The sequence below is a fragment of the Musca vetustissima genome, unplaced genomic scaffold, assembly GCF_032173495.1.
Source record: "Musca vetustissima isolate MV318-11 ecotype Yass unplaced genomic scaffold, APGP_CSIRO_Mvet_v1 utg207840, whole genome shotgun sequence".
Lineage (NCBI taxonomy): Eukaryota > Metazoa > Arthropoda > Insecta > Diptera > Muscidae > Musca > Musca vetustissima.
In genome coordinates this window covers 16,674-30,237 of record NW_026880525.1, presented here as the reverse complement: position 1 = coordinate 30,237, position 13,564 = coordinate 16,674, and the positions used below count along the sequence as shown (strand labels likewise).

At 35.2% G+C, this 13,564-nt stretch overlaps 1 protein-coding gene across 1 annotated transcript; it reads right to left on the bottom strand.

Moving 5' to 3' along the window:
• Positions 1 to 388: 388 nt before the first annotated feature.
• LOC133326205 (short-chain dehydrogenase/reductase family 16C member 6-like) lies at positions 389 to 12,969 on the bottom strand (the record flags this gene model as incomplete). Its single annotated transcript, XM_061534884.1, has 5 exons — positions 12,667 to 12,969; positions 1,646 to 1,801; positions 1,371 to 1,547; positions 1,052 to 1,124; positions 389 to 566 (listed from the first exon to the last, which is right to left on the bottom strand). Coding segments are annotated over exons 1-5 (887 nt in total), but the record flags the coding sequence as incomplete, so codon positions are not given.
• Positions 12,970 to 13,564: the final 595 nt, after the last annotated feature.

Below are 13,564 nucleotides of genomic sequence, written 5' to 3'. Positions count from 1 at the left end.
TCTGTCGCAAGCCAGCTAAGTAAGTAAGTATTTTTAAGAATATTAATGCCTGAATTTAAAAATCTACGCCTTAAAAAAAGTCTACCACTTGAAAAGCCCTCAGAAGGTATTTTTAAGAAAACTTTCGTCCTGAAGGTCATTGATAAAATATTGCTTGAAAAATCTCCGCCTTAAATGTCTTTTAAATGTTTTAAAAAACATTGAATGGTCCTGGAAAAATTTAAAAAAAAATCTATGCCTATATATTTTTTAAAAAATATACCTGATATAGTTTTTAGTCACCTTAATATCCACACCTATTTCCATATGCACATTATCCTATGCATCCTGCCTGTTAATACATTCTTATTTTCTTTTTTGTTTTTGTTTATAATTTTTGACCACTTACCCTGCATCGCTGAGTAAATGTAAATCACCACTGGTTTTCATGAAATACGTATTGGCCACCGTCGTCCGTATAAAATCACAATTCGATTCACGCAATTCACATCTTAAAGCTTCCATAAAACCCAAGATGCCATATTTGGTGGCTGTGTAAATTCCCGCACCGGGTAGTGGTACCAAACCTGAAAAAATCGGAAGGGAGATGTTAACATTGAAATATGAATATTTAAATGAAAGACAATAATTATTTCTGGTCAGTTCGGGAGGTAAATGGATCGGCTATAGGGGTCTTGCCAAAGCGGATTTTGGTAAGATGAAATGATATAAAAATTACAAGTTGACCGTAGAAGATTATGGCGGGCCAATATCTTAAAAATTGGAACTGGATCCCATATAAAAATTTTGTATTTTTGCAATCCGCGCCTAGGAATCATGCCTCGTAACTCCCGCAATAATTATTTCGCCTTACAATTCATTTGTCAACTCCATTAATCAATACCAACAAGAATTGTAAGTCATTACCGCAGCTTACTCACACTCTACCTTATTTTCATAATTCCACCAATAGCCTACCCCACACCTGAACATGCGGCAAGCCAGAAACCTCATTTAAGACAAAAGATTATTTTTATTTGCATTCCGCACCGAAGAAGAAAAACAAACTTACCAGACAAAGCTGCCACTGCAACAACATGGCCGGATTGACGTTGAACCATTTTTGGTAAGAATTCCTTGGAAGTCTGTCCATCCATTCAGCCAACAATTGGAAGCCATTGAAATGAACAGCAGGTAGACATCAAATAAATACATAGTAAAACCAAGAAAAAGAAAAAAAGAACAACTCATTATTAATTGGAACCCGCATTATTTTTTTAACTGTCCACCAGGTTGGTGGTAGACAATCGTCTGTCCTCCACATACGCACTCACGCCTCATCTTATGCAAATGAAATGCCATAAAAATCACGTTCATACGTCGATACGTACCATAATGTAAGAGCCCAAATTAACGGTGATGATTTTTTCGATTTCATCGCTCTTCAGCTGTGGTGTCGATGTCATTGGCATCAATGAGGCATTGTTAACTAGAATGTCCACCGGTCCCAATTCCTTTTCAATTTTAACGGCCATCAGTTGCAATTCACGCGGTGATGAAACATCAGTCTGGACAAAAACAAAAGCAAAAACAATTTTTTTCAATAATTAAGATGACATTATTTTGCAAAAAGGGTATCTGGCAATTGGCATGATAAAATTCTTACCTTATATGCTTTGGCAACACTATGTGGGATTTTGGTTATCATATCAACGGTTTCGTAGCATCCTTTTGAGTTGACATCCACCACGGCTAATTTGCAGCCTTTACGGGCTAATTCCAGGGCAATTTCACGACCCAAACCACTGCCGCCACCAGTGACCTGCAAAAGGAAAATAATGGAAAATTAATAGAGAACAATTTCGTCTAGGAATATAAAATGTCTATATAAACCATGTCTATATAAGGCCTATAAATGGCGTGGAATACTTTTTAAGGTCTACGGTGTGGATTTTTTAAAGAATGTTTTCAAGGTCTATAAAAGGCGTGGATTTTTTAAAGAATGTTTTCAAGGTCTATGAAAGGCGTGGATTTAAAGAATATTTTTTTCAAGACCTATAAAAGGCTTGGGTTTTTTAAGGCCCATCTAAGGCGTGGATTTAAAGAATATTTTTTAAGGTCTATAAGAGGCGTGAATTTTTTAAAAATGTTTTTCAAGGTCTATAAGAAGCGTGGATTTTTTAAAGAATGTTTTCAAGGTCTATAAGAGGCGTGGATTTTTTAAAGAATGTTTTTCAAGGTCCAAATGAGGCCTGGAATTTTTAAAGAATGTTTTTCAAGGTCCAAATGAGGCCTGGAATTTTTAAAGAATGTTTTTCAAGGTCTTTAAGAGGCGTGGATTTTTTAAAGAATGTTTTTCAAGGTCTATAAGAGGCGTGGATTTTTTAAAGAATGTTTTTCAAGGTCTATAAGAGGCGTGGATTTTTTAAAGAATGTTTTTCAAGGTCTTTAAGAGGCGTGGATTTTTTAAAGAATGTTTTTCAAGGTCTATAATAGGCGCGGATTTTTTAAAGAATGTTTTTCAAGGTCTATAAGAGGCGCGGATTTTTTAAAAATATTTTTTCATGGCTCTATAATAGGCGCGGATTTTTTAAAAAATGTTTTTCAAGGTCTATAATAGGCGCGGATTTTTTAAAGAATGTTTTTCAAGGTCTATAAGAGCCTATATAGGACAAAGCCTATATAGGACACTGAAAATATTTTTTACAACAATCAACTGAAGTGGCTGTAATTTGACATTAGATGTTTTTGTATGGTAAAGATCATATTTTGACATAGCACCCATATAAAATACAGGAAATTTAGAATGGGATATACCTCATATAAATGTAACGATATTATACGCGCCTAACATTTTATGGTATAAATAATTTTGCTTTTTTCAAATGTTACGATTACCTTTATATTAGTCCAATATTTATTTAATTTAGCTTTCAAATTTATTTTCCCTGAAGCTAACTTTCAGTTTTCATCATAAAATTGACTATCTTTGTTTTCCTCCGAAATGACCTCACATTAACCCATTTCACATGCTCAACACGGGAAATATATGCAAATAGTTTTTTTGTTTTGTTTTGTTGATTGAGTGGCTTTTGTTATTTAATTTGTCAGAAATTTGAAAACAATTGCAATTTAGCATGCGTCCACAAATTTTCTCAGTTGAATGGGTAAAAACAACAATAACAAATAAATAATGGGAAATATTTGATTCAAAACTATGAGTAGAGACAAAAATAAAAAAAAATAATAGAGCTACAAGATTCTTTATAAAATCCATATCTCTAAAATTTAACTTGAAAAAATATTCTTCAAACAATCCACGCCTCTTATAGACCTTGAAAAAAAATTCTTCCAAAAATCCATGTTTACATTTAACCGGATTTCGTTAACCCAGTGGGTTTCAATTGTCAATTCCTTTGCATATATGTCAAATAAATCCTCATAAAATAGGTTAACCTGATAAAAATTTCTAAAGTATAGACCTTTAAAAAAATCCACCCCTTTTATAGACTTTTAAAAAATATTCTTCAAAAAATCCACACCTCTTATAGACCTTGAAAATTCTTTAAAAGATCCACGCCTCATATAGACCTTGAAAATTCTTTAAAAGATCCACGCCTCATATAGACTTGAAGAAAGATCCACGCCTCATATAGACTTGAAGAAAGATCCACGCCTCATATAGACTTGAAGAAAGATCCACGCCTCATATAGACTTGAAGAAAGATCCACGCCTCATATAGACTTGAAGAAAGATCCACGCCTCTTATAGACCTTGAAAAATATTCTTTAAATGATCCACGCCTCTTATAGACCTTGAAAAATATTCTTTAAATGATCCACGCCTCTTATAGACCTTGAAAAATAGTCTTTAAATGATCCACGCCTCTTATAGACCTTGAAAAATATTCTTTAATAAATCCACGCCTCTTATAGACCTTGAAAAATATTCTTTAATAAATCCACGCCTCTTATAGACCTTGAAAAATATTCTTTAAATGATCCACGCCTCTTATAGACCTTGAATAATATTCTTTAAATGATCCAAGCCTCTTATAGACCTTGAAAAATATTCTTTAAATGATCCACGCCTCTTATAGACCTTGAAAAATATTCTTTAAATGATCCACGCCTCTTATAGACCTTGAAAAATATTCTTTAATAAATCCACGCCTCTTATAGACCTTGAAAAAATATTCTTTAAAAAATCCACGCCTCTTATAGACCTTTAAAAAATCAACGCCTCTGATCTTTAAAAAATCCACGCCTCTTATAGACCTTTAAAAAATATTCTTTAAATAATCCACGCCTCTTATAGACCTTTAAAAATATTCTTTAAAAAATCCACGCCTCTTATAGACCTTGAAAAAATATTCTTTTAAAGATCCACGCCTCTTATAGGCCTTGAAAAAATATTCTTTAAAAATCCACGCCTTGAAAAATATTGTTTAAAAATCCCCCTTTCTTGAAAAAAATATTTTTTAAAATATCCACACCTCTTATAGACCTAAAAAATAATAATAATTGTTTAAAAATCAACCCTTTTTTGAAAATATATTATTTAAAATGTCCACACTTCTTATAGACCTTAAAAAATATTCTTTAAAAAATCCACGCCTTCTATAGACATTGAAAATTATTTTTAAAAGATTGTCATTATATAGATTTATCATTATATATTTGTTTTTGTTTTTAGTTAATTGCCAGCCTGAAGTTATCTTAATTGTTCACCTTATTATTTAACATTTCATTCACATTCTCAACCAAATGCCAATTTATATTCATTCACTCTTTCCCATCTCGGTAATTGTCATTTTTTCTTCATCATCATCGTTAAAACAACAACAAAAAATCAACAACAACAACAAAAATGTGAATAATTGCAAAAAAATTATTGACAATAAAGACGCATTAGACGCTAAGTCATGTCTGTTAGCTCAAATGTGAGCAGATGTATTACATCACATTAGTCGGCGACGGCGGCATGTCAAGACTCCCAACATTCCAAGCGTACCCCAAACGAGCCAAAACAAACAGTCAGTTAAAACTACTCAAATCGAATACGTAAATTGACAGCACACAGTTATTCGCATTTGTTTTTTATCATTTGAGTGTCAATAGAAGCAAATTCAAAACGAGATATTGAAAGTTGTTAGGCTCACGCGATACACTATGGCCCCCCGTTCGTTACACCCATTCATTGATTGCTACTGCAGTTGCAATTTGGTTTGAAATAATAATGAACAACAAAAAATCTTAATTAATGTTAACGACATTAGTAACCCCAGCAACATCATCATAGTTTTCGATGTAATTCTTTGTAAATACAAGGGCGAAAGTATTAATTTGCTGGACCCCAAACTGCAGCCAATCGCTCGCTGATGACCCATTCATTGGTAGCCCCTGGCAGGAGGCAACACATTCAACTCGGTTATGAATGAATGGAATGACCTACTGCTGAACCATTATAAATTAATTACAACATTTAATAGACATTAACAGATATATTAAACCAATTGGAAAACAAAATCTTTCTGCGATATGGAAACAATGTAAAGTAATTGTGTTGATGCAATGGAAAAATTCCGTAATTATTTTTCAATATTTGGCATATAAATTTTTTTTTAAAAAATCCACGTCTCTTATAGGCATTGAAAAAATATTAAAAAAAACTCTTTACTAAATCCACGCCACTTATAGAAATTGAAAAAATATTTTTCCTTTTTTTTTAAATCCTCGACTCTTATACGGCATTTACATTATAACTTTTTACCGGGTTAACCTACTTTATGAGGATTTATTTGGCATATATTCAACGAATTGAAAATTTAAACCCACTGGGTTAACCAAATCCGGTTAAATGTAAACGACCTTTTATATTGCTAAAAAAATCGACCCATCTTATAGACCTTGAAAATTTATTCTTTAAAATACACCCCTGTTATAGTAGATTTTATGGGGGAGGTACCAGAGTTTGAGTTTGAAAGAAATTTTAATATTTAAACAGTTTGGATCCATCAGTGATTCCGTTCGCTTAATATTAGATTTATAAATATTAACCCTTTCGGACTTGATCTAGGCGTTTTAAAGATAATACTTAATTACTTAGCTGGCTTGTGACAGAAAGTTTGCTCCATAAGGCGAGCTTAAAAAATATTTCCAGGCCTTGTTTCGAGATGTTGTCTCGTCGATTTTATCTATGCATCGAATTCGTGACCTTCCCCTTCTGAGACAACCATCAGTTGACTCGCTTTAATATGCGTTTTGAGCTGAGGCATCTTTATCCATTCTCACATGACCTAGCCAACGTAGTCGCGGCAGATCGATACGTCTGACTATGTCGATGTCCGAATAGGTGGTATTCACCGTCGACGCAGATCGGGCCTTAGATTTTCTGGACGATATTTCTTGCAAACACTCCAAGAGCTGCCTCATTTACTACCTCGAAACTGTAGTTTTCAAGTTTTCCACAGTTGGTCCGAGTCTAATGCGTTGATTGGAAAATAAAATCTTACATATCAGCTTGGCTTCTCGCTATTTACAGCCAGTCCCACTTTGACAGACTCCTTCCTAATCCATTATGTCGATGTCGTCGGCAAAATGGGTCGTTCGGTACTGAAATAGGTGAAATTTTGCGTAGTGTGAAAATCTGGCCGCAATGGTGTGGTCCAATAATGCCATTGAACATTGGCTTCAGTCGTTCAGCACGGTTTATGCGATGGGAATTAGACTTATTACTCTATAGTTAACATATATCGCTCATTTGCTACAAGACCGTCAAAATTTTAGATAATTTTATCATACACACTCTAATTGAGAAGCTGTCGAAGTTTCTCTGTCCCATATAAAGTGTGAGTAAATTGACAACTGCAAAATCGATTTTTCTGCAAAGTCGATTTTTTGAGTTAAGCTGGTCTTGCAGAAAATGAGCGATATCGTCTCATTTTTTATGCACAGGACACAGGGTGCTGAGGTTCCAATCATTGGGCATGCATTCTTCTAGCCAAATTGTATTAATCAGCTGGTGTATGCTCCTGACCACCAGTCTTGACTAGTTCGGCTGGTAACCCATCGGCACCAGTTGCTTTATTATTCTTCAGCCGATTGATTGATATTCTGACCTCATCTTGGCTATGTGGTATACACTCTATACCATTATCTCTCATTTGATACCAGAAGCTTTTCAAAAAGGCTCCTTCGAGATCTTCAACACGCTGTCTTTATCTGTCACCAGGTTTCCATCTTTATCTCTACAGGAGGATGTACCTGCACCAAAGCCTTCGATTTGGTGTTTTAATATTTGGTAAAATTTCCGGACTTCATTCTGACTCCTGTACATCTCGATTTGCTCACGTTCTCGTTTTTCATGTTTTTTCTTATTTTTTTCTGAAAATACGTTTCTTCCCTCTCCTTTTCTCCCGATAATTCTCCATAGCACTACGTGTTGCTGTCTTTTAGGGTTGCCCTATTCACGTTTTTCAACACTCCTGATCGTATCATTCATCGCACCTTTGCTTCTACACTAAGACGTGTTCGAACTTTGGCTGCCACAAGGTAATGGTCCGAATCGATATTCTAAAACACTGTATGAATGCCTTCCGTATATCACAACATGATCAATTTAATTTCTCTCTGGAGTAAATCTGGAGACGAGGTCTTTTATTCTCCTGTTAACCATAAATCCGCAGCCAAATTCATGTCTCATTTCATGGCAGCTATAATACAGGGCGTAATCATCTGATCGGCTTTGTACTTCTTGATTACATCCGGCAAAGCGAAAACTCCGCCTTTTCTGTACAACGTGCGCACCTTTCAAGTGCAGATTCGCTGATCGTGGTCCTTTATACATTTGCAGCGGTCGTCAATATTGGGGGGTTTGGTTTTCTTTTTCGCTGCTTTTTCTTAGTATTGGGGTTTTCCGAGTGTGGGCAACTATCCCAACGCCTTAACCCATTTTTTTATAGCTCTTATGGGTGAACTTGCGCCACATATCAACTCACTATATCAACCGGTGTTTAAAGTAGCTACCCCAAGGGCCACCGCGGTGTGGTCAGTGTCCACAATTGAGATGATAGAGGGACCAAGATAAGCCTGGACATTGCCATATTAAAGCCAATCAGAGCCGTTACTTGCTGTCTATCATCTTCTACGTCACACCTTTTAAATTCAAGCCTCTAGTTCTTGGAAAATATTATTTAAAAAGTCCACCGCTATTAATGGACCATTGTACTATAACATAAAAATTTGTAAGTTTTTCAAAAGTCAACAAATCCAGAAAATATCAATTGTTAGATAAAAGCTATTGCACACGAAGTTCCGGTCATTTATATGTAACATAGGTATATTTTATGTTCACACATTGACAACATAAACCATTACAACAATTTGAACTTGAGTTGTGTGTTTATCTAACAATCTATGCAAATAAATGTCCAGACGATATGACGAAATTTCGCAACACAACTATGAATAATCAAAACATTAATACCGCCAGAACGTGAGAAATTATTGATTACAAATATTAAAGCGAAGGCCAGATATACTTAATTTGTACAAAGCTGAGTCAACCAGTATCTGAGAGATGATTACGATGATATGCACACATGTGACCGAAAGAGGAGATATTGTATTGAGCAGTTTATTAACATTGAATAATAATCTTTTCAAATCTTCGGTATATTTTTTAATGATTTTTTTTCCACAGAAAATAATCATATTGGAACCAGATTAAACCTTTAATAAGTAATCTCCGAACAAATACAGTTGGACTTCTATAAAACAAATCGACTTATGGTATCATAATAATACATTTGTATATATTATTTTCTCTATATCTCATTCATTTTGCCGATCCTCAAATTCTACATTTTAGAGAAGTTTGACTGTATTCACTTCCATTCATAGAAAAAATGAACTAAATTATTAAAAAAAAAACAAAAAAAAACAAAAACAACAATTTAATGTGATACAACTGATAAACAATTACACCCGAGACAAATTAAATAACCAGGGAGGGTGAAGATCAACTTTTTTCTGTGGTATTCGTTTGTTTTTTTATCAAAACACTCGACGTATATCCGATCATAAGTTCGCCTCTAATAAAAAGAAACATCAAAACTTGTATAATTAGCGACAATTTGTTGACTCGTGTTGATTGCTGTGTTAATTCAGAAGTTCAGAAGCTGTCAAGAACAACAACAACGAAATCAAACAAATATGTTTTTTTTTTTTTTTTTTTTGTTAAGCAAATACCAATGCTGGAGAGAGGAGTATGAGAAATTAAAAAAAAAAACGTAATTGAGTTAATATTTATTTAAGATTAAACAACGAAATAGAAAAAAAACCAAAAACAACATTCTGATATCCAAATATGTTTGGCATTCAATGAATGGAGATTGTCACAAGCTCCAAACAAACCGCACCCATTACGCATCGTAGCGTAACTGAAACCAAAACCTTGAAAGTGCAAAAAACGCGAACTGCTAAATTGAATTTCCTAAGTCTCCATATAAGTCATAGAACTTTTTTTCGTATGTAGAAATATTAAGATTTAGTTTGAAAAGAAATTCATAGTTAAATAGAAAAAATGGGGTGAGATTTGTTGACAGAGAAAATAAGCTATTTTTAGAGAATTGAAATTACAGGAAAAGAGTCGAGGTTTCGAAGATCTAATTTACTTCATTTAATATGAATATATATTTATAAACTCAAAGTTAGACAGAAATGGAGTTAAAAACAATATGTTCAATTTTGAGTCCGGGTCGAACTATGTCGTTATAAACTGTCTGTTAGTTCATTTGTGAATATTAAATAAAACGGGGCTAGGAATATAAAAAAATCCCCCACTTAAATTAGGACCTCTCGGAGCCCTCTAATGCTGAACGAGGATACAGACTAGGTGACAGTTTGTCATATGACCATTTTAACATCCTACTGAAAAAGGTAATACGAGAGGCAAAGGTGAACAGAAATGGCACTCTGCACACCAAACAACACACGTTACTCGCCTACGCCGATGACATCGACATAATGGGTCGAACATTGAGAGCGGTAACAGCATTCAGCCTTTGAACAAATAGAAAAGGAGTCTATACATGACAAGAAGACCAAGCGCAAGACATCCAGTAGACTCAAGAAGAACAAGCTGACGTCCAGTAGACTCGGACCGACTGTGGGACTTGAAAACTACAGGTAGTCAATGATTTTATAAACCTCGATACCGCCATAAAATAAACTACTGACATCAGTTTTGAAATTCGTAAAAGTATAGTGCTGGCCAACAGATACTAATATGGTCTAAGTAAGCAGTTTAATAACAAGGACATCTCTCGGCAGACAGAATTCACACTCTACAAGACGTTGAATCTACCACTGCTGGTGTATGGATCAGAAACATCGATACTTGAGCGAGCAGATGAGGCGCCTCTTGGAGTGTTTGGGAGAAAAATTCTGCGAAAGATATATGTGGTTCATTCGAAGCCGATATTGACCGTCGACGTAGAGACGGTCAATATCGGCTTCGAATGAACCACGAGTTTTACCATCTATACACGGACATCGATATAGTCTGTCGCAACGAGCTACAGCAACTACGGTGGATAGGTCATGTTGTGCGAATGGATGAGGATGCCCCAGCTCAAAAGGTACATAAAAGCGAGACAACTGATGATTCACGTAGAAGGGCAAGACCTCGAATTCGATGGAAAGACCAAGTGGAAGACAACATTTCGGACCAAATTGGAAAAATTGCACACAATATCGACGCGCATAGAAATCTTATTATGTCTTTGTGCATATGTTTGTAACAGGCAAAAGGAAACGAGATGGACACATGGTTCCTTTTGAGAATATGCATAGAATCACTTTCTGAGTCGATTTATGCATGTCCGCCCGTCCGTCCGTCTGTCTGTCGATGTTAAATTGTAAACAAAGTACAGGTCGCATTTATAATCCGAATTGGATGAAATTTGGCATAGGTCACTTATTTGGCTCAAGGACGAACCCTATTGAAATTGGGAAAAATCGAAATTTGGTACAGCGGAATGAATTAGATCTAGAATGATGTGTGCCAAGTTTCCTTAAAATCGGTTCAGATTTGGATATAGCTCCGGATATTTTTGTCCGATTTAAGGCAAATGGTGTACCAAAGTCTCTATATATCTTTCGATTTGTACAAAATTTGGCACAGCGTAATAAATTAGGTCTAGAATGATGTGTGTCAAGTTTCCTGAAAATCGGTTCAGATTTGGATATAGCTCCAATATATATTTAAGGTAAATGGTGTACCAAAGTCTCTATATATACGTCGATTTGCACGAAATTTGGCATAGTGTACTGAATTAAGTCTAGAACGATGTGTGTTAAATTTTCTTGAAAATCGGTTCAGATTTAGATATAGGTCCCATATATATTTTCGTCCGATTTTATGTAAATGGTGCACCGAAGTCCATATATATATTTCGATTTGCACGAAATTTGGCATAGCGTAGAATGATGTGCGATAAGCTTCGTGAAAATCGTTCCAGATTTAGAAATAGCTCTCATATGTATTTCGTCCGTTAAAAACGGTTCAATGAAATGAAATTTAGCATAGGCTATAGAAAGGCATAAAGATCTTATATTCAAGTTCGTTCAATTTCAAGCCAATCTTCTTTCGAAAAGACGGAGTCTGTTAGGAGACATATGTAGAATATACCCAAAGTGGTGAAGGGTATTATATAGTCGGCCCAGTCCGACTTTACTACTTTCCTTACTGGTTTTAAGTTTCGGTTATGGAACAAATGTTATGCCTTCCATGGAGAACATTTAATTCCCCGCCTTATTAATCTGCCTCCTATTAGGAGTAGCATCTTTATTAGCATTAATTTGATTCCCGTCGTCTGGGTCATATGTCATATGGGGCAGGCAGTACAATTCACATCCCAGCCAAACCCAATTTGAATAATCACTTAACTTTTTTCCGTTGTATTTGACAAAAAATGAAAACAAAATAAATGCATAATTTTCTTTTCTTTTATTTTCAAATTCCAAAACTCATTTGCATTCTCATTAAACGAAAGTGGGGTTGTAAGTTTGTGTGTGTGTTTATGTCAGCGACGGATGCTTTCACGAATAGATTTATATATTTAAATGAACATTCATTGAATATTAATTAGTCACATATCAAAGCGAAGTGATTCACTTGTATTTATTGCAACTCGAGTTAGACTAGCTGCTATTTATATGAGCAGTGGTGTGTTAACGCCTTTAGATGTGGATGTGTGTGTGCAAGAGTTATTTCTTTTTAAATGGAGAGAAGAAAAAACTTGTTCATTGATCATGACGATATTGGCTGATAACAAAAAACCAACAACAACAAAATCATAACACAGAAGTCGGGGAGATAACAAAAATTCTTCCTCCTTTAGACCAAGTTTTCGATGCAACAAAACGAAAGTTTTTCTTGTTGTTGCTTCTTTTATTTTATAATAATTAAGTGCGGAGTGCATCAAAAATAAATCGTAGGTGAGGTATTGAAGCGAAGGGGGTTTTCAAAACATGTTTTACTACTTGTCTACCAAATTCAAGGCAGCAGATTTTTTTTTTTTTTTTTTGGTAAAGCCCACTTTGTTTCCAAATCTTGCCATGCCTATGTTTTTTGGTATACGATACGATCTGATGCCCAGATCGCATTCCATTTTAACTTACCAATGCCACTTTGCCCATAACATCTTTCTCCTTGAGACCCAAACCGAACAGGTAATCCAATAAATGTTTTAGAAAAACGGCAAACAACACCAATGGCAGCAACAACACGAAAAACACCATCTTTAGGTTATAAATACCGCGCGTAACTTCATCATTTTGACGTGGGGATGCGGAGGCGGTCGATGGAGATGTTGTCACCGTTGTGGTAGTGCTGCGTACTGCCGGAGTTGATATGGCGGTGGTTGCCGTTGTTTGCACATCTGTTGCCGAACGGGTCATTACGGTTATGGTTTGATCGACCATAATCACACTTTTTTAAAAAATATTTTCCACACAATTTTTTTTATAAAATTTTCATTAATTTTTTTTAAATTTCTATTAAAAAAATTATTTTTTTTCAAATTCCTCTAAACTTGGCTTAGCTACGCGCGCTTGCTTTTGTTTGCACTTTTTTCCACCAATCGGTTTTTTGTTTTCGTTACCGTGATCCGTTGCTACTTTTTGTCGCACTTCCACTCTCAGCGGCGATTTAAACGCGTTTGCCGTTTCTCAGTGTTTGGTCGTTGAGTTCGCCGCTTGCCTATTGTTGACGTCGTCGTCGTGGTTGTTGTGTCGTGAAATTAAATATTTTCAAGTTTCTTCCAGTTTGGTTGTTGGTTTATTTGCTTTTGTTTTGTTGTGGATCTTTTTTAACTCAAAACTTAGAAAAACCACTCACACGTAAGTGTGTTCGGTCGTAGATACTCAAAGTGACTGCACACACACTCTCACTCATGGACTTGCATCTCCAGTTAATAACTCTTTGGTATCGTTAAAATGGGGGATTTATTCGACGCATAATGACGGTTGCAATGCATTGCGGGACAGTGGTTATTGTTAGGAAGTTGGTGGAATGACC